General features: G+C 43.1%; 1 protein-coding gene across 3 annotated transcripts; it reads right to left on the bottom strand.

Annotated features, from left to right (window-relative positions):
* Nucleotides 1-245: 245 nt before the first annotated feature.
* Nucleotides 246-25,105, bottom strand: igf1 (insulin-like growth factor 1). 3 transcript variants are annotated; one of them, XM_074698312.1, is made up of 5 exons: nt 24,986-25,105; nt 19,803-19,962; nt 5,173-5,426; nt 4,949-4,984; nt 246-2,662 (listed from the first exon to the last, which is right to left on the bottom strand). In XM_074698312.1, the coding sequence occupies exons 2-5, from the start codon at nt 19,954-19,956 to the stop codon at nt 2,603-2,605; spliced, it is 504 nt and encodes a 167-aa protein (XP_074554413.1). In that variant the 5' UTR covers nt 19,957-19,962; nt 24,986-25,105; the 3' UTR covers nt 246-2,602. The 3 variants fall into 3 exon arrangements, with proteins under 3 accessions (XP_074554413.1, XP_074554412.1, XP_074554414.1); XM_074698311.1 differs by lacking the exon at nt 24,986-25,105 and adding an exon at nt 21,232-21,500; XM_074698313.1 differs by lacking the exon at nt 24,986-25,105 and adding an exon at nt 20,724-20,795.
* Between the last annotated feature and the right edge of the window lie 1,839 nt (nt 25,106-26,944).

Here is a 26,944-nt window from a genome sequence, read left to right as displayed (position 1 = left end):
TGTCAATAACTTGTGGAAATTTTCCAGCTAATTAAATAAATAATTTTAAAAGCTTCTAACTGAAGAATTAAAGCAGAAATGATGGGGTATGTTAAAGTGTAGAGCCAAAAAAAAAAAAAAAAAATGCAGTTCCTTGTGTGTCCACTGGAGGCTTGTTTGAAATTTATGTTTACAGCTTGGTACAATTTTTTTTTTTTTTAAGTTTGTTTAGTTTTAAGTTTATATTACAATTTTGTTGTTGTCAGATGTTAGAGCTTCAAGTTTTGAATTAAATTTCCCCAAATTTTGATTTGTCTGATGGAAATTTTCTTACTAATTATCCCCCTTGTGCCTCGTACATTAAGTGAAGCTTGTTCAATTTAAGAAAAAAAAAAAATCAAAGCTTGTGACTGGAGAATAAAAGCAGAAGTGATGATGTATGTTTTAGGCTTATATCCTGTAATCCTCATTTTTGGCCACAGAGGGCGCTGTTGAACAAAAGTTACAGAGTCTGGCTTTAAGAGTTTATATAATCAACACATTGGCTTTTTTTTTCTTCTTCTTTGTGAAGTGCATGTACACACACATCTCAGGACAGACAAAAGCACACCATTAATTTGAACAACCTCAGTACAATTGGAAGAATCACAGTTCACAGTACTTTTGTCAAGTTATTTGGCATAAGGGATCATTTTTGAGAAAATAATTCAAAAACAGTAGAAAAAATAGCATTTTGCCTTCTTGGGACCACAACATTGTAATTTCTTCTTTGTCTTTTTTTTTTAATCTCCATGCATTCACAGATTTCACACAGATACATTTACTCGCTTACACGACTACCGTATTGAAACAGCTTACAAATAAAAACACTATTAAAACGGTGGCCACAAGGCTGTGCAAAAGGGAAGACCTCCTCTGACGTTAGCCCTGCCATCTGTCTGTCTTAGCCATCTCTTTGCAAGTAACAAACTACAAAATAGCACCATTATACAGTGGATAGGATTCTTAATACAGTTCTGTTATATGAAACCATCATGTACAATGAATGATAGTAATGCATAGGTTAACATAAATGGGAGTACTGTTTGATTATACACAGGCGGAGGAGGCAGAGCCAGAGATGTTTGGGTGGTGTTGTGTGACATGGAGTTACTGTAAATCCACACAGAGGAGGGCACAAACCGTTATGACTGTCTGCTGGTCTCCACGCACGGATTTCTCAGAACTGGCTTTTTATGAAACGTGTGTGTTTGTGTGTGCTTGACCTTTGCTCACAGTTACACAACTCTCATTTACACTGACGGTGCTTTAGATGTGTGTGTGTGTGTGTGTGTTCTGTATCACATCTGCTGGAGGACTCGTCATTTTGGATTTGCAATATTTACCCAATCATGTGATGTCTGTTTGACTTTGGAGTCAGACTCCGGGCTGCGACCGGGGGGAGCGATGCGTTTCTGGAAACTAACTCCGACACGGTTTGGTCGATAAGCTTCGAAATATCGGAACATTTTGCTGAACGGTTTTAACTGAGTTGAGTTTCTGTTGACTGACCTTGAACGCCGCCCTCCCCGTTGATCAGCAGCCACTGAGCTGTTTACAAAACGGATCAGATTTGGCCACGGCGGGGACATGTGAAACGGATGCAGACGACAAACATTTCGCCTGATTGTCGCTTGTTTGACTTATTCCACTGGATTTTGCCAAATGCACTTTGATTCCACTGACTGACCCATTTCTGACAAACCACACAAGCACCACACTCTAACAAGCCAGAGAAACTTTGATTCAATTTAGCTTCTGGTTATTTTCTGCTTTTGAAAACAGGGGAAAGCACGCTCATGTTTTGGTGGTACCCAGTGTTCCTAAAAAAAAATGGTGCCTGATCTGTTGTTTCAGAAGACTTTGGATCGTGGTCTCGAGACTCGCACACTTCCTGAAGCTTAGACGGGATTTGGATTGGACTCGAACCTTCAAGGTTTCCACTTGGACAGAAAAACCCTCTTTAAGTCAATGAAAAGTAGAGATTAGACTCGGGCTCAGAGTGGATAACTGATACTGAACCTCCTGGTCTTTGCCCCTTAAAGCAAACCTCGGTTTAACTCGTTGAATAATCCTCAGAAATGCACGGTGCATAGAAATAAAATACCTTGGGTAGTAGTTGTTATATGTGACTGCTCCCTACGTAGCCTTTCTTACCAAAAGAAACCACTCCAACAGATTTTTGGGGACAGAATTCACTCATTCTCAAACAAAGCCTGCTGCTCTCTGATTGGCTGAAGCCACATCCACCTTTTCCTGGAGCCAGAGGATGCTGCAGCTCACACGTGGAGGTATTACAAGCTCTTGTTCGTGTCTCAGCAGCTAAACTAGTCTGTTACATTGCATTAACAAAGATTTCCTCCCAGTATGGAATGGTGCAGTGTACTAATAGAATTAAAGGTCCCCCATCAAAGCCTAAAACACCTCAAAGCTCTCAGGAATCGATCATTTTGAAGAGCGTTTCGGACCCTCGTTAGCCTCCTCTTTGATTTCTTTTACAGTGAACCATTCCACAGGGGTACCAGGTAAGGCCACTCCCTTCTCTCTTCCCAAGTCGATGGGCATTTGTCCATTCCTTCGCTCACTACATTCGGTAATTTCTGCCCCCTGTGTTGCCTCGACTTGAGTTTTTCGGATGCACTTCCTGCAACAGAAGAAAAAACACAGATTAGCTGCATTGCAAAGGCAAAAGTTTGACCTAAACACAGCTTGTACTTGAAAAAAGGATAAAGAAACCCAGCTTCTACTGCCTCCACTGGTAAGCTAAGTAGTTCACTACAACAGTTTGTGTTTGGTTGCAGATCTGAACATCTTTTGTATTTGTCTTGCATTTTGTTGAAGTCAAAACAAGACATTGATGTTCTTTCACTCTTTATGGGGATTTTCAGGGTACTACAGTACTGTGTAGGAATCCATGTGTTGGGATGTTCCGTTCACAGGCAACAATTAATGCTAGCTGTTCTCATTGTGAGCTGCTCTATTCCCAGAAGGCCTGTTAGTCAGAAAACTGTATAAGATCGAGTTAATATTTTTGAATCAAAATAAATTTCTGACAAACCGACCTTCTGACTAATGGGCCTTCCAACCATTGGCCCTTCTGACCAATGGGCCTTTTGACTAAGGGGTATCCTGTCTAACAGGCCTTCTGACTGCATAATGGGCCCTCTTACTAACAGTTCTTCTGACTAGTGGGTCTTCTGACAAACAGGCCTTCTGGTTAAGGGGCCTCATGACTAATGGGCCTCCTGACCAAAGGGCCATCTGACCAATAGGCCTTTTGACCAAGGGGTCTTCTGACTAATGGGTTTTCTGACCAACTGGCCTTCTGACTAACAGGCCTTCTAATCAATGGGCCCTCTAACTAACAGGCCTTCTGACTAGGGGGCCATGTGACTAATGGGTCTTCTGACCAATTGGCCTTTTTACTAAGGGGCCTTATGACTGATGGGCCTTCTGACCAAAGGGTCTTCTGAGCAATGGGCCTTTTGACTAAGGGGTCTTCTGACTAACAGGCCTTCTGAATAATAGGCCCTCTGACTAAAGGGACTTCTGACTACGGGGCCATCTGACTAATGGGCCCTCTAACGGGCCTTCTGACTAGGGGGCTGTCTGAATAATGGGTCCTCTGACCGATAGGCCTTTTGACTAAGGGACCCCTTGACTAATGGGCCTCCTGACCAAAGGGTCTTTCTGACAAATGGGTCTTCTGATAAATGGGTCTTACGACTAATGGGCCTTTGATTAAAGAACCTGCTAACCTGGGTCCTTGTGACTAACAGGCCTTCTGACTAGGGGACCTTATGACAAATGGGACTCCTGACCAAAGGGCATTTCGACTAATGGGTCTTCTGACAAGTGTGCCTCTTGACTAAAGAGCCTTTTAACTAGGATCCTTGTTACTGACGGGTCTTCTGACTAACAGGGCTTCTGAATAATGGGCCCTCTAACTAAGGGGCCTTCTGAATAGTGGGCTGTCTGACCAATGGGTCTTCTGACTTAGTGATTTCCGACTATTGGGTCCTATAATTGATGGGCTTTTTACTAAAGAGCCTTCTAACTAGGGTCCTTGTGACTGACAGACCTTCTGACCAGTGGGCCAGCTGATTATCTGACAAACAGGCCTTCTGACAATAAGGTGGGTTCTCATTACCGTAATTCTTTTACTATTCGGACAAGAGAAAAAAACTCAAAGTCTTGAAAGAAGAGAAGATGACCTTTGAAGAAGATGGCCTGATCGCTGACTCTTTTAAATCCAAAACAACAACAACCACAACAAAAGTCGGGTCAGCCTTTATGATAGTTGGGTGATAAAAGTAAATGCTGAAAACCAAAACTCTAGGCTTTAAAGCTATCATAGGCTACGCTACTGGCATGCTAACAGATGCGTGGTTCAACTTTTAAAAGATATATACAGACTCAACAATGAAAAAAGGGAAGATTTCAGATGCAGAATATTTCCTTTATAAACTGAGCCGAGTCGTGCGGGAGTCACTGCAGATACAGAGCTCCATCTCAGCCACCTTGCATGAGCCCGTCTGTAACGGTGAGACGGCAGAATTTCAGCACATAATGTACAGTAGCAGAGCAGAGATCCCGCCTGGGGAGCTGGAGTGCCACTGGGTCTACCACAAAAACCACTTAGTTCCTTCCCTCGCTAATGGTTTTCTTTTTTAAGAGAAGGGTAGAAAGCACGTAGTCAAATCTTAAAAGGATCACACCGTGCTGCCGCTCGCCAACGAGGGGAAGATTCACATCTCCACATTTAGACCTTTCCTTCTTTGGACTTCGAATTAAGATTTCAGATCTCAGATTATTCTAAATGAATCAACCCAGGATTAAAAATAAAAGTTGTTCTACTTTCAAACTCTTGAGGAAGTCAGTGTGGAGGTTGAATAATTTACAGAGGATTACGACATGATGGCGTGCGTACCTTGAATGTCGAATGGCTATGTCCAGCTGCAGGTCTCTGTAGGAGGAAGATAAAGTCTCTTAAATATAAAGAAGATATTAAGGCACCAAAAGAAAGCAGGTTTTAAAAGTTAGCCTACAAATCTTTGATTCTAACGAGGGTTTTAAGCTACCAATCATTCCTGATCTCTTTGTTTGGTCCACATGTTGATGGTTTTTAGTGTTTCTGTTCGATGCTGTGCTCACCTTTTTGTTTTTTGTCTTGTCTGGCTGCTGTGCTGTCCTACGCTCTGTGCCTTTGTCCCCTTTGAGCCCTGGGGTACTAACCTTGGGTGCTCTCGGCATATCTGTGTGGCGTTGTGCGCGCACAGAGCGGGCAGCCTTGCTAGGTTTGGCAGGCGCACAGTACATCTCCAGGCGCCGCAGCTCACAGCTTTGGAAGCAGCACTCGTCCACAATGCCGCGTGACCGCCGCGCATTGGGCCCGTAACCTGGTTTACCTGTGGGGAAGAACAGACAGTGGCGTTAGCGGGGTCGTTGTCAGAGTTAGGGGTTTCAAGTTTACGTGGTTTCTCGTGGACGGACAATTCCACCAGATCCATCTCTGGTTCGTCTCAGAACAAAGCTTAAAATCAACAAGTTTGAAATGAACCATCACACTGATGTCTGATCCATCATGAGAGTTGATCAACTTTCGCTCTAGTCAATGTTTTTTTGATTGACTGCATCTAACAGAAGTCTACTAGCGCTCTTTAAATTACCGTAACTCTTCCGCATCAACTTTTCTCTCATCACATTTATTTCCAAAGCTGCAATTCAAACAAAATTTCTACCAGACATTGGTATTAACTCAAATAATCCACACATGAAAAGAAATCACAACATTCAGGTCCATAAATAATGATTATGGTGAATTAAGTACGATAACACAGGAAAAAAGTATTGAACACACCATGGAAAGGCTGTATACTTTGGACAGGAAATGCACCATACCACCTGAAATCTGTCAGTAATTATTACTTCAACTTCCAATTAGTTAATTACCAAGCAGTTAAATAGCACACACCTCATGATGGGTAAAGGCAAAGAGCTCTCTGAAGACATTCACAACCTGATTGTTGCTCAGCATCAGAATGGAACTGGTTACAGACTTATATCAAAGCACCTGAATATTCCAGTCAGCACCGTTGGGGCCATTATTCACAAGTGGAAGAAGCACCACCTTACCATCAACAGGCCACGCACAGGAGCTCCTTGAAGATTTCTGACCAGGGAGTCAGAAAGATAGTCAGAAGAGTACTCAACCAGCCAAGGACCACCCTGAAAGTGCTCCAGAAAGACTTGGAGGCAGCAGGTACAATTGTTACAGAGAAAACAATAGGCAATGCACTCGTCCATGAACGCTCAGCCCGCAAGACTCCATTCCTCAAGAAAAGGCATGTTGAAGCTGGTTTAAAGTTTGCTAAACAGCATCTTGACAAGCCTGTAGAATACTGGGAGAATGTTGTCTGGTCAGATGAGACCAAAACTGAACTTTTGGGCTGTCATACTACAGACCATGTTTGGAGGAGAAATGGCTCTGCACATCAGCCAAAAAACACTACACCAACAGTGAAGTTTGGAGGTGGAAGCATCATGGCATGGGGTTGTTTCTCATCTCATGGTGTTGGCAAACTTCATATAACTGACGGAGCAATGAATGGAGCCATGTATGGGGAAATTCTTGATCTGAATCTGCTGCCATCCACCAGGATGATGAAGATGAGACGTGGCTGGACCTTCCAGCAGGACAACCATCCAAAGCACACGGCAAAGTTGACTCTCAAATGGTTTCAAAAAAGTAAAAGAAAATGGACCTGAACGTTGTGATTTCTTTTCATGTGTGGATTATTGGAGTTAATACCAATGTCTGGTAGAAATTTTGTTTGAAAGGTGAAGAATGGCGCTGGTATGACTTTATAGTCTGTTTTGAAGCTCAGCTCTTCGATACGTGATATCTGAATAGTTAAAGCTTTGTGTGGAAAGTAGGAGCTCAAACTGTCACTTAAACTCAGATTTTTTCCTCAATACTAAATATGTTTTTGCAGGATTGGATAATCTCATTTCAGTCCAACATCATTCTGAAAGTAAAAGCCCTAAAAATGGCCCCGTCACAGTTTGATTCTTTGGATATATAGGCCGTCTTAATGACATAGATTTCCTCTGTGTAAAATTTACAGTGTATCACGTTGCACGCTGCGGACCCTTCTTGGCCGAGCCGCCTCCCAGCAGAAAGAAAGGCAGCAGTCACCCAAACGTTGAGAATATCACGGTCAGCCATTTTGGCCCAGGTGTCTGAAGCCCGACGGTGCCAAACCACAAGACTTCTGGGCCAGATCAACCTGCAGGAACAGCCAGGCAGGTTTTTGAGGCTGTTCCCTTCTCCTCCCTGTCCAAATGTTCATTCACATTTTCATTTGGCGTGAGCTGGAGTGCCCTGGAGTTTCTCTCGTGTGCTGAATCATTGGCGTGATGCACCTTTAAGGCCAAAAACAAATTTCAACGTGGAGTTAAAGAGGAGGTGGGAATTCAGCCAGGGTCTGTGTTATATCACGGGATTTAAAGGTAAATCATTACTTAAAGGTGCGACACTCGGCTTCAACATGACGTCAATTCTCGCTTCCTGACCCCCCAGCGCCGCCCTCTTTAGGTGGCCCCTCGAAAATCTCCCACTCTCCTTTTACGGTTCCCTGCTCACCTTGTGCAATATAGGCCTGATGGGCTTTTCCCTGTTACCAAATAAAATAATAATAATTTAATATGGCATTTACAAGGAGGAAATGCCTTTCCCTCTCAGAGTTAATAGCTCTTGGCTCAGGAGCCTGCCAGTGCTGACAAAGTGCATTAACTCCTGCTCTCCGTCTGCCGTCTCCTGACAACGCTGCGGACAGAGAGCAGCTTTCATTCAGAAACAGAAGCATCTTTCTTCCTCTTCGGACCCCCTGCATGCAGAATGAAAGGAGATGGAGGTGTGAATGAGAGAGGAAGAGGAGGAGGAGGAGGCTTTCATGTTTCAGGTAGCATGACGCTAAAAATACACCGTGCACCTGCATTATTTAGCGGACACGAGAAGCGGATTTACCCAGATCTCAAACTGAATTAAAGATGTCGTAACTCCCCTCGGCTTTCTTTCTTTCTTTTATCCTCGCTGCTATACGAACACCTGATGTGGAGAAATTTTGGACAGAGGGATGGAGTGTGGAGCTCTGGTGCAGATTATATAACGCTCGCTGAAAGCCAAAAGAGGGGCCGTGCCTCACTCGCCTGGCCTGCTTTTCAATCCCTCCCAATAAAGCCGTACAAATTAACATCCGCTATTGTTCTGAAAATAGCTCGCAACCCTGCTGCACAAACAGCTGGAAGGGAGAGAAAAATCAGCTGGCACCGGTTGTAACATGTAGGATAATCAGCTCGGGCAGGTTGGGGAAAAACACGCATATAATAATCAGGTCTAAAAGCTTTGGGAGGTTTAAAACGCTTCAATTCCATGGATCACCGCTGTAATCCCTCATAAACAAGGAGTTGTTTCTGTGACTGTTGTTTAACAAATATGGGTAAACAACGCTTTCTGCCAGAGCTCCGTGCCTCGCAGCTCTCAGCTGTTTGAGATGGAGGCTGGAAGGAGGATGCTGATGATGAAGGTCAGATTAGAAAGCATGTGTCAGCGTTTCAGCCGGCGTGACGAGGCAGAGTGCAGTCCTCTACCGCTTATATAACAGGGAACAGCATCCAGTGTCGCTTGTTTTCAGTTGTGTATGACTCAAAATGGAAATAAAATCCTAACTGGAGAAAACAAAATGGGTACAAATGGATTTTTAAATCCAACAAGTTTGATTTAAGGCTGAAAAAGTGCTTGTTTTTTTTACAAAGTTATATTTTTTGGCTCTTTTGGGCCAGCTGCTGCAAATAGCGTTACAGCCTCCATACATGGGACGCACTACATCCATCAGACCAACTTTTCCTCTCACATAATTTAACCTGCAGCTGCAAAACCCTTTAAAGTCAAAGTATAGAGACGCAGCAAGTGAGCCCAATGTGTCCCAAATTTATTTCGATGACGTTGCAACTATTCTGAAATGATTATAGTCACTACCCAGGTGTTTATAAAGCGCTTTTGCTGTGTTGTTGATGTGCTTCTCAAAGAGCCTAATGTCCAATCTGAAAGTATGTTTGTTTTTCGGACAGTTATGGATCAAATGGGAAACAACAGTCTAGGATAAGTTGTTGCTAGGCTCCACCCTGTTGGTTGTGGCTGCCTGTCTTTTTCGTCATCTTTGCGTTTTGAGCAGCTCATTTGATGGCCATGGACACCAAACTGTTTTTTGTCTTCAGTGATATCCTACGTGTAACCATGGCTGCATTGTTTACATGTGAACTCAGCTGTTAGAAGCCTGTAACATGTCAATGCTAACTGGTGCTAAGCCCGATGTTTCCCCACAAGGTGAGGAGAAGGAGGTGAGGACGACGTGCTGATTCTCAGGTGTGAGCTAACAAGTGACGACATGGACCTGTCCTTCCATCCATCGTTATTGGGAACGTAAGATCTACGCTGATAAGTTTGACAAGCTAGCCATGTTAACTTAGCAACAGAGGGAATACCAGAAGGTTGAGTAGCATCATGCTATTCACAGAGCTAACACCGGACACCAGACAGTTTTCTTAATTGCTGCTGTGACTCCTCCTGAGTTTCCCCCCAGGGTTAAATAATGTTTTGTTTTTTTTCTATTTCTATTCTATTCTAAAAACCATGTGCTCTTCCCGTTCTTAAGGCCACTACTTCTGTTTACCTGAAGCGCCCCCTGTGGTGATTTTGCAGAGGACAAATCCAAAAACAAAACAGGTCAAATGGCACATACAAACAGTCTTGATGGTGTTTGTTCGTTTCGGGGTTTTGTGTCCAATAGTTTGACAAGACTGAGGCCATGTCCACATGTAGCCGGGTATCTTTAAAAACGAACCAACTGATGTAAAACGGCCGAAAGTTTTGGAGATTTTCAGAAACATTGAACTTGAAACGAACCTAGCCTTACCCTGTTGGTGATTGGAGGTGGTTTTATCCCAATTAGACAAAAAATACATCTACGTTAGAGCATCATCTGCATGTTTTGGTGAGCTGGTGTATCGCCTTACAGACGATGTGATGGTTTATTTTGGTAAAGTTGAACCAAGACAGTTAGAGGTGGACTTTCATAGGAAGGAGTGGGTTTTTGAAGCTGTTTGCTGACGTGAATCAAAGCGATTGGTGCCGTACCATCCTGAAAGCCTGATTACAAGAAGAAGTAATCTTTTGTCTTTCATCTGATGCCATCGAGCTCTGTATTCGACAGCGTCAGCTCATCGAACGGCTGGGAGACGAAAGCGATGGCTGGACTCTTTCATTCCACAGTGGTACAGAAAGCATCTGAGTTTTACTACTCGTCTCAGTCACGGTCGATAAAAAGCTGTGAATTCTTGGAGCCTGCGCGCCACTCTCTCTGCGAAGTGTCAGGCAGTTTAGTGCCGAGCAGGGACCACGAGGGCTGCTCCAGTACTGGAAACTATCTCTTTATCCTGGGTACCGCAGAGACTTTATGGTTCTTCAGAACTGCGCCGGATCCAAACAAGCTGCTGCTAGATATCAACGTGGTGAGAGGGTTCCCTGAAAGATTTGGGAGTGCTAACAAGTCTCAAGTTCTTTCTGAGAAGTTTTACGGCTTGGGTCAAAACTCTTAACGGAGAAGAAGCCAAAACAAACCAGAGCGAGCCACATGTACGCACGATACTACTTCACCTTTGTCTCAGAAATACAAGGAACTCTTAACGGTTTCTCCAAACATCAGCACACACAGATGACTTATGATCTGGCACTTGGAGCAGCCTGTGTTGCACAAAGAGGGGTTTCCATCTTTTCTCCTGCTGAGAAAGAAGTTTGATCCTTGGTATCTTGTGTATCCAAAGGGAAATAACTCTGAGTTGCAGCGTTGCATGACTCCCAGGTTTGATTGTTAGATAGAGCTGTTCCAACGAGACGACAGATGGTTCGGTGACATTGGCGCTACTGGCCCAGATCTGGAGAAGTTGGCTCGAAAGATGGAAGTGTTTGGCAAAACCATTTGGTGACCCATTGGGGTTTGTCGTGGTAGACTTTATGAGACTGGAAGAAGAGCTCTGAAATCCAGACTCAGCCAAACTTTTGGAAAGAGATACAATACAATACAATACAGCTTTATTTATATAGCACATTTAAAAGAACCACAGGGGTAGAGCCCGACACGATAGACCACCGACACGATAAAATATAAGATATTGAAGGCCACGGAGTGAAAGTGTGTTTTAGAAAACAGGAAGTGAGGAGGCCTGTCCGACCTTTAAAGGCAGCTCGTTCCAGAGCCTGGGGGCAGCGGCAGCGAAAGCTCTGTCACCTCTGAGTTTTAGCCGTGTCTCAGGGACCGCTAGCAGCAACTGATCAGCTGATCTTAGGGATCGAGGGACAGTAAGGCTGAAGCAAGTCAGAGAGATAAGGAGGGACACAGTCCTTGAGATACGGTGATAACGAGCCAAGGTCAACGTTGGGGAGGGAACAGCAACTTGGTCCAAACAAATTACCTTAGTCTTATTCTCATTAAGGCCGTATTCAGACCTGGACTGTTTGGTCCACTTTAAATGGACCACGCTGGTGCGGACTTTCCATGCAGGTGTGAATAGACACAAACGAACCCTGGTGCGGACCAAACAACCGGACCCAGACCCACTTTTTGAGGTGGTCTCGGTCCGCTTCCAAACAAACTCTGGTGCGGTTCGTGGTTCTCCGGTGCAGGTCTGAATACAAACCAAGGTCCATCTGAACTAACTACAGGATACATGCTCCTTTTGGGCCTATAAAGCCACCGTAACCTAACCGTCTTTGGTTCATACCTGATCCTCCGTCTTCTGTTTAGCCACGCTGTTGCTAGCATGTTGTGGGTCAGGACACGCAGAGCATAGCGCCTCCTTGCTGCGATCATTGGTCTTCACTGTTCCTAAATTGTAAACGGTGTTGTTAAGCTGCTTTGAAGGAGCTGCTCTTGAAACTGAAAATGATTTAGCAGCTCTAATAAGAGCACAAACACACATGTTTACCTCCAGTTCCAGGTCTGTACTCTGTGTGCCGCCCTTTGTCAGTGCTGTCCAATGAGAGCACTGATCCTCACACACCTGGATGTGTTTACAGAATATAGTCCACTTGGAAAAAGTACAATCTGAATACGAACCGCACCAAACGAAAAAAATAAAGTCTGCTTTTGGTCCGGACCAAACAAGTGGACCAAAGGACTTTTCTGGTCTGAATTCAGCCTAAGACTCAAGAAGTTAAGTGAAAGCCACTCATTGAGACAATCAGTGAGTGGCTGGACTAAGTGGACAGCATTATGTGCCACTGGAACATAGATTTGGCAATTGTAGGCATAAAAGTGAAATGAGACACCGTGCTTCCTAAAAAAAGAACCATGGGGGAGAAGGTTCAGTGTGAATAAGAGGGGGGCGAGGATTGAACCCTGAGGCACCCCATATGAAAGAGGAGCTGTTGGTGACACAAAGAGATGGAGGAGTGGAGCTAACCTCGAAACCAGAGATGTACCTCCTTTTAAAGCTAACGTTTGCATCAAAAACACATACTTGATGATGCAATGCCCGTCCTTCTGGAGGAAACCTCAACCCCAAGATCCACAGGATGTAGAGAAGACACATAGCAGAAGTCAAAGAGGTTACTGGAGTGAGTCTTTCGCCAGTTCAGGCAACAGATGACTGGTGAAAAGAAAGCGTCATCTGCACCGACGCTTGCAGTTTCACCAACGTTTCCCCTTTGGACTTGGCTGTCCTGGATTTGTCGGGTTTCCAAATTGAAGAAGTCAAGAAATCCCTTGTCATAGATGTTAACCATTTACTGCCAACTGGAACTCAAGTTATAGTTGGCGTTGTCGGCAGGATCTTTGTCATAAAGAGCGCATGTGCGTAACGCAAACTTCATTTTTTGACTTCCTCTACACTGCCCCTACTGCTTGTGTGCATGTTGCATCTCAAAAACAAATGCTGCAACCAATATTTGTTGCTTTATCTCGAGCCTCAGCCATCGTGCTATCGTCACGGTGATAAAATGCTCCAGTCTCCATGGGATGCTGGAGGAACTCCCGCTTTTGCACGACTGCACTGGCTCCATTTTTCAACTCCAGGGGTCGCTGCTTTGGTTTGCGAGATGTGACACTTTTCTTTGGTGATTTGTTGGATGCAACTTACAGAGTTGTCATAAGTCATAAGACCACCTGAGGAGGAGGAAAAGGAAAGGATGCAGGAAAGGACGCAGGAAGCTCTTAGATAATGTGACTGGATTATGACTCCTCCTCACCTAATGTCCAGTCCCTTCTGGTTCTGAGTCACCTCTTTGTGCAGCAGCGCGGGGGGTCAGACCCTCTTCAGTCCCGCTCTTTGATTGGAAAATGACACCTCTCCTCAGCGCTGGCGGGACACGCAGGAGGTCTTTCTCCAGATCTCTGCTGCGCGCCCAGGTCCAGAGTGAAACCGTTGAGGAGGGGCGGAGGGGGTGTCCTGATCATCCTGTAATCCACATAATCCCCTGCTGCTGCTGACGGACGAGGCCTCGCTCTGTGTGTGTGCGTGCATGCTGTTTGCACACTCTCCAGCTGCAGTCTCTTTGGATAAAACTGACAGATACGAGCGCTGAGGATGGAAGGATCTGGAAGCTGAGCTTTCTAATTTCTACCTGCCATCAGTGCAGACTCACGAAGCACTCCTCGTTCTTGGATGCCCTCACTTTATTAGAACTTGGTGTACCAGGAACAAGCGCCGGTGCCAGGAATGATGGACTATTCAGTTTCATATTAACTCTGAAGAGTTTGTGCATCATGCTTTCTGCAGGAGGAGAAGAAGTGTGAATATTTCAGCGAGGAGTAATAAAATATAGAGATTCAAGATGCAGCACAGCTTACTGTACACATCCACCAGAAAAGTCCCATAACAGATCTGATTCATGGAGCGAGCATCGCGGTGAAATCATCCTGAAGCATTACAAAGACAACTGAGGATTTCTAGGTCAGGCTAATAATTGGAAAAAGTGACTATGGTTGTGGATTTTCTTATGTTTCATAGACCACAGTTTGTTTCATTACCTCCAAAAAAATATTTCCACCAACTAGTATTTAGCATTTCTGTTGGGGGAGGAAATCTGAGGTCTTAAAATGCAAGTGTGCTACTTTACTGGTGTCATGCGTAAGGTGGATTGGCACCGAGCACAGAAAGCCCACTGTAGTTGCAACACCGTCTCTGGACACATTATCAATCCGAGGGCTGCCAAGTTCAACACGGACAGACTGGAGGGGAAGAGTTCAGGGGAGAGGAGCACGCCTCCTTTGGCCGCGCCGTTACGCTTCAGGGTCCCACAGACGACAGAGCCCCAAATGGATTCTCCAGATATTTCTACGCAAACAGCCACTGGAACATGTGGCGAGCGAGCGAGCGACGCACGGGGAGGAGGAGGTGGAGGAGGAGGAGGGGGGGTGAAGGAATGACAGCGAGAATATGAGAGCGCGAGAGAAACGGAGGAAGACAGGGAGCAGCATATTTTCCAAGGCACGGCACCCTGCTGCTAAAACCTCATCGTCTTCTCGGTAAAAAGGATGGAGTGTTGGTGAAATACGGCTCGTTTGCTGCGCAGAAAGCCGTGGCAGTGATAGATGGACGCGGTGCAGCTCAGTGACTGCGCGGTGTAAGGTAATGCGGGGAACACAAACACGTTCCCTGCACCACAAAAAGGTCTGTTCCTGGATTCATGACTTCCATTGGCGTCCGTTCAGCGCTTTCTCGGGAGATGAATACGGACAGGGGTGCTTTTACAAAGCTGTAGTACAAGCTCTCTTTATGGCCGACGTTTAGTCACATTCTCAAACCGTTCAATCTCTGCACAGCCCGAGCAGCAGACGCTTTCACAAACCTTCAAACCCAAAAAGACAATAAACCTCTGAGCGAACGCTTACGTCCGATCCTCGCTCACAAAGATGCTAAACATGATTCATGATTTACTAGAAAGTCCTCTTTGACCACATGTTCCATAATCGGCCTGTTTCTCTCAGCCTGAACGCGAGAGAGAAGGAGAACACGGCCGTTTATACCAGAGAAGTGTGGCAGCCGAGTGAATTCAGAGACCAGAAAGTCTTAACTGGCAGAAAACTGGCAATCGAGCCGGCTGTCATGACCACTTCACAGCGTGTGGGTGTTGCCAGCAGCATCTGGACGAACAAGACTCGCAGCTTTGCAGCAGCTTGGTGTCTCTCCAACAGCTCCCTGGCAAACCCCGCACAAAGGGCCCGATGCAGAAAACGATGTCGACTGGCGCTGGAAAAGCGGCATGCACGGCGGGAGGAATGTGGCCGTGGTTTGGTTGGGAGCAGCAGCAAGGTGCATGGTGACACGGCTGCCAGGCGCGACGTTGGTATTGGATGATTCAGCACGAATCTGAGCGCGCGTTGAATGACGTACTGTGGTGTTTCTATGATGCTCTTGTGTGGCAGAAAGAATAATATGAGCGTCTGGCTGAGGCTGGACGTTCGGTTCAAAGGATCGGTTGTTTGGGGAAGGGTCAAGGCCTGGACTGAACTCAGAGTCTGGGAACAAACCTGCAAAATGGGCACGCCACTTTCTTCGCAAGCTCTCCAGAGTCGTATAGAAATAAAGAGTCAGAATCTACAGCGAGAGGAGGTGGAGAGGGGCCAAAACGAACGATAACAGACGAAGGAGATGGGCAGCACAAACCATCGCGCCTCAAAGGAATAAAACAAGTGATACAGAGAATATTAAACCAATAAATCTGCCAGAAATTTCACAATGAAACAAGATTCTTGGCTTTTCTGACTCTGTCGGCAAACCAGCAAGATAGACACAGGGATTTAAGATCGTAAGAGTTTCAAACCTTTGGAATTGGGTTTTCTTTGATTTGTTGAGAGCCAGAAACAACCATCACTACACCAGAGCTGCTTTAGCTATGAGAAATACCATCCATTTGTTTCTGAAGGGGTCTAATGAAGCCTAAAGAAGGTGGTCGCCATATTAACTCAACTTCACTTTCGGTAAATCCATCAGCCGCATCACTCCAAACTCTCAGCCCGAAAATCTTAAAAACAGACGAGTTGTGGATGAATTAATCTCAAAAATAGCGCGGATGAGCCACACAGACTGTAACTGCTCTCAAACCAGGCCGCTAACATGTTCACGGCCCGAAAAACTGAACATTTAACACGAGTGTTGATGCCGTTGCCTTGACTTTTGGGACCAGCCTCTAGTGGACATTTGGGGAACTGCAGGTTTCTCAATACTGAAGTTGCTGCTTCTTGTTTTTAAGAGCTAGGATATAAGATATTAAAGAGGATCTTCTACACTGTCTTACAAAGATGTTATGGCACAATGACAGAGAGATAAAACCATCATCTGCAAACGTTTATACCCAGAACAGCAGGAAGACGAGCATACAGACATTTTTACAAGCCTTAAGTGCCAACATGTCAGGTGCTAACAATATCCTGTGGTTATTTTTAATTAATTAATTTATTTCTGGAGTTAAGTTCATATATATTTCTGATTTCTGGTATATCAACCTGTTTTTAACCAGGGATACACCAATACACGGATCCTGGTATCGGGTATTGGTGCCCCTCAAAGCTGGACTGGTATCGGTGGGAAAGGGGCCAATCCGTAGTGCTGATCCATCTACTCATTTTTTGCCTTTTACCCAAAACATTACCAGTCTTATCCCATAGTAGGGTATGCAGGATATTAAACACCGGTATCGGATCAGTATCGGTATGGACTGATATCCAAAGCCCAGATTTCTGTGTCGTTATTGTGATCGGAACCACAAAAGTTGGATCGGTGCATCCCCACATACCATGCTGTTACATATTGGACTCAGGTTGTTGCAACGCTATTTAGTAAAAGGCTTTAAATTGAGAATGTTTTTTTTTTTAAGTTTTACTTTGTTGCCTACTGTATCGGTATGGATCGGGTATTCGCACAACTTTAACATGAGTGTTAATGCGGTCGCCTTCACTTTTGGTACCAGCCTCTAGTGGACATTTGGGGAACTGCAGGTTTCTCAAGCTTTTTAAGAGCTAAGGTGTAAGACATCAAAGACAATCTTCTACACTGTCTTAAAAGGATGTCATCACACCATGACGGAGAGATAAAACCATCATCTGCAAACGTTTACACCCAGAACAGACCGTTGCTGACACCAAGACCAGCATACAGACATTTTTACAAGCCTTAAGTGCCAACACGTCAGGTGCTAACAATATCCTGGGGTTATTTTTAATTAATTAATTTATTTCTGGAGTTAAGTTCATGTATATTTCTGATTTCTGGTATACGAACCTGTTTTTAACTAGGAATGCACTGATACGGATCCTAGTATCGGGTATCGGTGCCCCTCAAAGCTGGATCGGTATCGGTGGGAAAGGGGCCAAACATACCAAAATAGTGCTAAACATTTGAATATTCTATAGTTTAAATAAATATTTACTTCAGTTCTTCCATCTACTCCTTTTTTTCCTTTTACCCAAAACATTACCAGTCTTATCCCACAGCAGGGCATGCTGGTTATTATTAAACACTAGTATCAGATCAGTATCGGTATGGACTGATACCCAAACCCCAGGCATTGGTATCGTTATCGGTACCAGAAAAGTTGGATACATACCATGCCTTTACATATTGGACTCAGGTTGTTGCAACGTTCGCTATGGATCGGGTATTTGCACAATTAAATTGTAATAGATCGGATCAGAATGTAAAAAAGTGTATCGGCCCATCTCTATTTTTAACCACTCTGAATGTATTTTATGGTCACTTAGCCAAAATTCCGCGTTAGCCAGATTTTTACCCTAAATACCCCCTAAATCTCTAAATAACTACCTAAATACATGTATTTCACTTCATATTCATGGAAGAACAGAACAATTAAAATAGACATTTCAATTAAAATAAGATAAATCTACACTAAAACGCGACTCGAGACAAAGGGGAAGATGCTGATGACCGCGTAGCTCTGCTTAGCTGTGCATTCACATCCTCTCCGTGTCAAAAACTAGTATCCGAGCTTACGAACAGAGCGGTGTAACTTTGAAACCTTCTCTATTTTCTTGCGTACGTATATTTATTGGCGTCATAAGTCGAGAACCACCTTTATATCTAAACAACTGTTTGGTGGAATATTATAAACTTCTGTATAAATATTCATGCATCCAAAGCTGGATGAATTCTTGAGACGTCGATAAAAGTGAATCAGGTTTGGAGCTAAGCCTTTTCGTAAACTGGTGCTGACTTCAAGGATGTTTGACACAAGATAAAGATCAGTTTTACCAAACTTTATGCACTTTTACCCATAAACTTGGTGTCAAGTATCTAAAGGGTGTTTTTCCTTTTCTTGTTTTTGCTTCAAAAGAAAGAAAAATCTTTCGAGCTTGAATCCTGAAGTAAAGATCCTGGTTCGAAAAATGCAACAAATGCTAATAGTAGCCTGTTGTGATGCAACCCAAGAAGTTTGTTTACCTTAAGAACTGCCTCTGATGAAACAACCAATCATAAACTGGGGATTGTAGGATGCTCAGATTAGGGGGCGTGGCCAATCTCTGCCTGGAAATGCTCCTATCATACTTTGATGTTTTAGGATGAAATGTTTTGATTTTGGAGCTACCTTCTCAACTCATTCGCACATTTTGGTCTCTGAACGTTAGCATGTTAGCAGAAGAGTTAGCATGAAGCTCCTCAACGCCTTTGGGCTGATTTTTCACTCGACTCTGGATGAAATCTTCTCATCTCTCAGTTTGTTATCGTCTTAGCTCTCGTGTCCCAGGACTCAGATTCGGAGACTGGCCCCGTCTTGGCCCCCCACTCCTACGTCATTTCCCAGATTCTCAAAGAAGTGTATCAACAAACCGCTCTGGAAAAAGGAAGCAACTACAAATGCATTCTAGATGCCGCTGATTTCCCCCAGAAATCTTATATCTTCTTTTTCAAACTGGCAGCTGACGACGTCGACCACATGTGGAAAATCTTTCATAACTTTGGGCTGGACCCAAACCATTAACAGTGGATTGTTTTGTCCAGAGTGTGCAGAGGTAAGAGGGACAGGCATGACTTTAGGAGGTCCTCCAGGAGCAGATTGGTGAGACGGATGGAGGTCAGCCAGAGAAATGTGAATAATGAGGTTATAAAGTGCGGCTCTGCGGAGTGTGAGCCAGCTTTATTGTGAATGCACGGTCACACCGTACGTCTCTCTGACAGGAAGATCATGATACATGTCCTGAGGTGGAACACTGCACCTCACTCCGGTAGCTCCATATATCCTGTGCTGTTCTGGGCTGGGTTATACCCCTAATGGAAAAATCTGAGATTTAAGTCCTGGATTGTTGGTGGAGGGTTTTCTTTGGGTCGCTTTCCCTTCTCTGGTGGAAAAAAGAAAAAACTGCACAGCAACATTTAGTTTCTACCCCTCCTTAAGTTTCCACTTTAAGCCCTTTACCCGTGGGCACCTCTGGGATTCGCCACCAACTGTACGGCTACTTATCATATTTCATATTTCATTGCTGCTTGTTCAAACTCTGGGCACGTATCCATCATGGAGCGTTAACGCAGGCTGGATGTGAGCGTGAGGAGCAGATGTGACAGTGAATGAAGGAGGAAAGGGAACATTAATGCAGGGAACGTCAAGACAAGATGTCAAAGCGGCTGCTTTTTTATTTATGAGCTCGCTGGAGGTGGAGAGCTCTGGGACGGATACAGCCAACCTTTATGAATAAATAAAAAGGTGCACTTACTGAAATAAAAGCCCCTCTCTCCACACACAAACTGCAGCGTGTCCACCAGCTCCGCCCCGCACAGGGTCTCTGGGCCCGCCCCTGTTGCCGTCGGAGTCAGGGTGAGGACGCACAGCAGTAGTGAGAGGGTGTGGCTACAGGAGATACAGCACATCGCACTCTGCAGCACGGAGAGAAGGAGAGAAGGAGACAGCTGTTAGAGACGGAGCATCCTCACAAAGACACAGATTTCCATCCACACAGAAACTTTCTCAGCTCCCTGCTCTCCTCCTGCCGCGCACGTCTGCTGTGACAGTTAGTGGCTCAGTGCCTTGCTCGATGGCTCATCACTGGTGGCAACACCAAAGGTTTCCCACATAAAACCAGCGAGCTGAAAGCTTGTTTCCTTCCCTTCCAGGCCCCCCTCTGCCAAACAGGGAGGTATAACAGGCCACAGATGGTAACTTTACAGGGTTTTTGGAGATTGGAAGGAAAATGTATTAAATCCAAACTTGCACTCGGTGCCAAACAGTCAAACAGGAGCCTGAGTCATGAGCTCTGATGCTCCGGAGCGCCTGTGCGCTTCAGAGCGGAGCGCGTCCAAATGAGAAACACACACACACTCACTCACACACACATCCACTCAGCTTCACAAGAGAGCAAAACAATCAGTAATACGCGCTCCTTAAAGAGGCTCCCTGCGCCAGACAAACAGCTGTCAGCGCGCTTTTACGCACAACTTCGAAACGGTTCAAAATTCAAAAAGCAGAAGAGGAGATGCAGAGAAGCTGCAGGGATCTTTCCGAGCCACACTGTGAGATGGAAAATGCTCCACAGCCAAACCCAGGCGAGGAAGCTGAGTGGGCCAAAAAGACATAATAAAAGGAATAAACTCAAGACAAGATCCACCGAGTGTGTCTCTAACCGCACCGAGCGTCCCACCGTGAGCCGCTCCCTCTGCCTGCTCCCCGCAGGTTGGAGATTTAGCTCTTAATAAATGCAGACTCAGCAGTCATTACTCTGAAAGTTGCACAGCTGCATTCGGACTTTCTGCTGGAAAAGAGCGCAGGGCGCACAGCAGCAGCAGCAGCAGCAGCAGCAGCAGCAGCGCTGAGGATCAAACATCCATTCATCCCAGCACGGACACTCACTCACTCACTCACTCACTCATGCACGATTCATGTCAAGATGTGAAAAAGTCAATTAAAGCGAAAAGAGGAGGAGAATGTGTCGTTTGTTTAAAAAAAAAATGACCCAAACATGCAGCAGAGTTTCTCAATATGTGATGAAAAGCGGTGACAAACGCGCCTCCATCCTGCAGGTAAAAGCAGCCAAATCCAAAATAAGCGCATCAGAAAAAAAAGCTTTTATTCTTGCTTCAGGTTAAAGCAGGATGCTCTGTGCAAGGTGAGAATGTAAAGTGCCAAAAAAAGGAAATCAGGTAAGTTACCTTGAAGACATCACATAAATGCCACTGAAAGGAAAGAGCGCTAGACATCCCCACGGGTCTCCGCAAGACAAAGCCCGGCGAAAATGAACTTGTTTGAAGTCATTAAAAACGGGGGAGAAAGAGGATGAGATGCGGGCAATGTCACATCTCAATATTCCGACTTTGTTCCATTGCGCAGGCTCGTTTTGGAGAAGTGAGATTTAGCGAACAGGAGACGGATTTAGAGAGAAAATCCCTCACATTTATCTACATTACACAGACATTTTCAACAGGAAACAGCTGGGGCAGCATTTGCCTCCTACTCGTCCTAAGTTATTCATTAAGGATTTTGGGCACATATTCAAATAACGTCATTTCTCTCTCCCTCTCCCCCCCCTCGCTCTCCGTTTTTTTCTCAGAACGGGATTGAATTTTGATCTCTCTAAGACTTGGTTAGTAGTTCAGATCAAGAGGGAGGGAGAGAAAGCGGCGCTGCAGCAGCCCACACTCACACAACACGATGTTTAATGCGCTGAAAGCTGAACAAGGAGAAGTTAAAGAAGGAGGTGAAGGTTTGACTGCGCGCGGCTGTGCGTAATTTGGCACCAAAAGTCTGATTTTACGAACGTCTTTAACTTCATTTAAAGACTGTTACCAACATAAAAAAAGCGATATAAAGTCAAATAAAGGAGATAAATTAATGTTTGAGTGTGTTTTTCATAAAATTCTAAGCAAATGAGCATTAAAAATAACAAGAAGAGCTCATTTGGAGTCGTTTTCTTTCCAAACTTTGCGCGCCTTTGCAGATAGTTTTGGCATTTTCTTAACACGCGCAGGTTTTGTCTGTAACTGACATCTGATGATGTTTGATGTCCCCAAAAACAATCGATCAAACTTTATTTATAAAGCACTTTTCATGCACAACAGTGGCAAAACAAAGTGCTTAACAAAAGAAATCAAGAAAAAAAATATATATAAAAAAATACAATACAACAGGATAAGTGGTTTGGAAAATGAAATGAATAAATTAAAAGAAATGATGAAATGAAAAAAAAAATGAAATGAATAAATTAAAAAAATTGAAAAATAAATAAAATAATAAAAAAATAAAATAAAATTTAATTCCATGAATAAATAATAAATAATAAATAAGTGATAAATAAATAACCATGACCCTGGTGACGGTTTGGAAAATGGAATAAATAAATAAAAAAATCTGAAAAATAAATACAATAATATAATTATAAAAAAATAAAACAAAACAAAATAAAATAAATAAATGAATGAATAATAAATAAGTAATAAATAAATAACCCGTGACCCTGGACAGGATAAACAGTTTGGAAAATTAAATAAATGAAAAAAAAAAATCCGAAAAATAAATAAATAGATAATATTAGAAAAACATAAAAATAAAATAAAATGAAAAAATAAGTAATAATTAATAAATAAGTAATAAATAAATAACCTGTGACCCTGGACAGGATAAACGGTTTGGGAAATGGAATAAATACATTAATTATTTTTTTTTTTTAAATAAATAAATAAGTAAATGCATAAAATTAGAAGAAAAAAACAATATAAAATAATAATTATAAAATAATATACAATAATTAAAAAATTGAAAGGACTGATTTAAAGAAAACAAACTAAATCCGCGCAATTTCAGGGCAAAACTGTGACTTTGAGAACATTTCCTCAGCTCTCAGTCACCTTCCTGTCTTCCATGTTTCCCCTCTTGTCCCTCAAACCCTTGATCGCGCCCAGTTTGGGCCCCAGTGCTCCCACTGTGCCACCCACAGTAAAATAAACCCTGAGCAGTGACAGAGCACAGCTTCACACGAGCCGAGGGCTTAGAGCCTCGTTTCCAGCACTGATCCAACCACTAAACATGAGATCAGTGCTGCGACCCAATCATAAAACAGGACAGCAGCGCGTATCCCGGCATGCTCGGCCGGTGTGTGTCAGAGCATCACAGCGCAGTGGTCGGATCCAAAGGGGACCGGAGCCAAAGACACGCAACAGTTAGGGTCGTGGGGTAAAGTGGGTCAAAACTGCAGGCACGATCAAATGTCCCCACATGACACGGACGGGCTCGCGGCTCTCACATGAAGCTATACAGGAGTGGCACGCGCCCAAACTGGAACCAAATGAGGGGTTTCAAAGAGGAGGTTCGAGGGCCCTGGAGAGGACGCAGGATACAGGCTGGAGGTCACTGGCTGAAGGAAAGAATCTGTCACAGAAAAGGATGGTTTTATCTGGAATCCTGACAAACTTCTGCTTCCTTTGATGAACTGTGAATCCTGAATAAAGACCCTGAAAGAAAAACTGAAACTATGACATGAATTAAAACAAAAATAAGTCCTTTTCTTCGGCGTGACGAACAGCGTGAAACTGCTATTTGTCCTAGACCAAGGGTCTTCAACCTGTGGCTCTTTGACTCCTCTGCAGTGTCTCCTTGTAGCTTTAAAAATTTTTGATTGAAATACAGAATCATTATTTTTCTTACAGAGGGTATTGATGATTAAAGACACTGACACTATATAAAATCCTGCGTTAACATTTAGTTGAACTAAATCTTCATCCCATCTGTCAATAAAGCCTGCCACCGCTCTACTTCACCTCCTACAACATCAACAGCCCACCAACTTTCCATGCACCTGTGGCTAACCTCAAGTTTTACAGCCCTGGGAAGATAACTACATCTACAAAAAGACTAATCTGGAAGAAAATACTGATTTTAATTCTGTGAGGATGGATTCATATAACTGACAACGTGCTGGATTAATATACACACTTTATATGAGGCAAGGCATTGGCAAACACTTAAAAATTGATGACCTGGGAAACACTAGTGATATACATCATCAAATTCAAGTACTAAATTAAAAAAAAAAAAATTGGGAAATTTTTGCAAATTTTGGAAATTTCTGATTTTTTTTTTACATTTTTGCAAACATTATTTTTTTGGCCATTTTTTAAACTTCTGCAATTTTTGCAAACTATTTTTGCAATTTTTTAAAATATTTTTTAGCTCCAACATTTTTAAAACTTTTGCAAAGTTAGAAAGCTCCAGAAATTTTTGCAAATTTATAATTTTCTATTTTAATGCATTGTGCTTTAAAAAAAAATAAAAATTCTACAATCATTTTGAGAATTTTTATATTTCTGCAATTTTTTTTTATTTTGTATTGTTTTAAGTTCAGAATTTTTTTTAGATTTTTGCAAATTTTAATTATTAAACCTTTTTTAAATTTCATCATTTTTTTAAATTCATTTTTGTATTTTTGCAAATTTATTAAGTTTCAGATTTTTTATGCAAATTTTAATTTTTAAATCTTTTTGCATTTTTGCTCATTTTTTTAAATTCATTTTTTTCTATTTTGCAAATTTTTTAAAAAATATCAAAAAACTGAGATATGACATGTACAGTTCATAAATTTAAAAAAACTATTTGTTTAGATAGTTATTCACTAGATTTCAACTATGTGGAATTTTAAACATTTTATTGTCTTTATTGTGGAGATAAAGTAGATTTTGTGACTTAATCCAGGTGACCTGAGGCAAAGGTTGCAGACCCCTGTCCTAGACTTAATCCATTTTGGAAAAATGAAGTCAAAATTTAAACAGATTTCCTGAATAATACTGAACTCTGACCTCCATCAGTTTTTGATCAGCAGCATCAGCTGATCTTTGGCTTTTATCACAGTAAAACAAAGTCATTCTGACACTTTGGCGCTCAATCATTGCTCCATCTTTAAACAAAGATCTGAACCTGGTCCAGGATCCGTATGATGACCCGCAGTCCCAGCTCTGAATCTGAAAACTGCCCCTCTCCTCAGACGAGCACCAGCAGGTCGGCGACCTCAATCTGTGACCTGACTCCTCTTCCTGTCAGTCGTCAGGCCGCAGACACCGTGCCCACCCAGCAGCCGGCGTCTCCGCTTGCCTCCCCTGGTGGATTGCGTCATTGTTCAGAGCTGGAATATGATGATGATGATGATGCTCCTCTGATTAGAGACAAAGCTGCTTTCAGACCAGAGGGTGACCTTGTTAGCTCCAGATCAGGGACGTGACCGGTCACTGGTGCCCGTAAGCCCCTCGCTCCCGTCTCAGATCTTAGATGTTGAAATTATCTCATCTTACGCGGCCTCTTGACGTAAAAGAAACCCCACAATCTCACTCAGAAATGCTTGATCACAGACTTTCCTGTTATCACGCAGGCTGTGGTCTGGCAGTATTGATGATGGGATTGTGCTGTACATCTGCTGATGCAGTATTAGGAGGAGGAAGGAGGCGGAGGTGGGGGTTGGGGGGAGCTGACCTTCCCTTGTTCTTCGTCTCTAATGCCCAGCGCTCTGAGCTGACTCGGTGCCAGGTTTCCTCCCTCCCTCCCTCCCTCCCTGCGGCTCTCTTTTCTCCTCGGTTGCAGGACTTTTGAACTCTCCCACCACCACCTCCTCCCCCTCCAAACCCCCCTGCAGCCTCGACTAAGGAGACGTCCGCCCCGGGTGAACTCGATGACCAGGGAAAGGCTTGTTTTCACTCCCTTTTGGTGTAGGAAGGAGAACGTGGACGCTGCAAAAAATGTCTGTGAGGCTGAGGAGTTCAAAAAGGTGAAGCCAGGAGGAAGTCCCAGCTGTTTACAGTCTGGTTTCCTGAACCCGTGCATGAAAATAAAAGGATGATTGACGTTGCACATTTTTTGTTAGATGCACATCACAAACCTTCAAGTTCAGTCTTTGTGCTTTAGCCAGGGAGCTTTTAAAAACAGCTACAACCAGGTTTGGACGGTTTCATTTCTTGAGTTTGTTTGTTGTTTCGTTTTCAAATGTTTACAAATCCATCAGGCCTTAGTTGTTTTATATCCCCCTCTGCTGGTCTAGTGGGGTTTTGCATCATCTACCCGGGTCTTCGCTGTTGAAAGGCAAACAAGAGCCCACAGGAACAGTTTAGTTCTGGGGTTATTTTGGTCCAAACACAGCTCTAGATGGAGGAGAAGGCAGCTCCTGAAAAGTGATGCCAGAATGTCTGCAGCTCCCCCTGCAGCTACAGACTCTGACACCTGTTCAGGTTTTTTCAAAAACACCAGAAAAAATCGCAAATTTTGTAGCTCTGTTCTGAAAAACAAGGCATAGACAGGATCTGGAAGTTACTAAATATTGCGAGAAAATTTGCGGAGTTGGCAAAATTGATGACTCTTGCAAAATCTTGTCTCATAAAATTTGTAAAATGTGGGAAAAAATGGGCGTCTAAAACAAGGATTCCTTTTCCAGTGGACACTTAAGGTACTGCAATTTTTTTTTTTTAAATAAAGAGCATCATCCCTTTTGACATTTTGTTGAACTAATAATGAATCACTTGAATCACTTTTTTTTGAGAGAGATTTTTGCATATTTTTTACTTTTTGCAAAAAAAATTAATTTCATTTTATGTCATTTTCTCAAATTTAGGAAGTCAATTCCATTTTTTTTGAAGATTTTGCAAATCATTGAATTTTTGCAAATGTTCTAATTTTTTGAATTTCTACAAATTATCTAAATTTCATATTTTTGGAAAATTTGCAAAAAAAATTTAAGTAATTTTAAATATATATATATTTTTTTTACCATTTTATAAACGTTGCAATTTTTTTTAGAATTACATTTTTTCATTATTTAGCAAAATTATGTCATTATGGCATTTTTTTTACACTTCAAAATTTTTGGAATCTTTGCCTTTTTTATTTCATTTT

Source organism: Halichoeres trimaculatus, unplaced genomic scaffold (assembly GCF_033239565.1).
Source record: "Halichoeres trimaculatus isolate MK-OKI-2021-1 unplaced genomic scaffold, fHalTri1.1 fHalTri1_scaffold_21, whole genome shotgun sequence".
In the NCBI taxonomy this organism is placed as follows: domain Eukaryota; kingdom Metazoa; phylum Chordata; class Actinopteri; order Labriformes; family Labridae; genus Halichoeres; species Halichoeres trimaculatus.
Note: the sequence above shows the minus strand (reverse complement) of the source record. Positions and strands in the feature narration are given on the sequence as shown.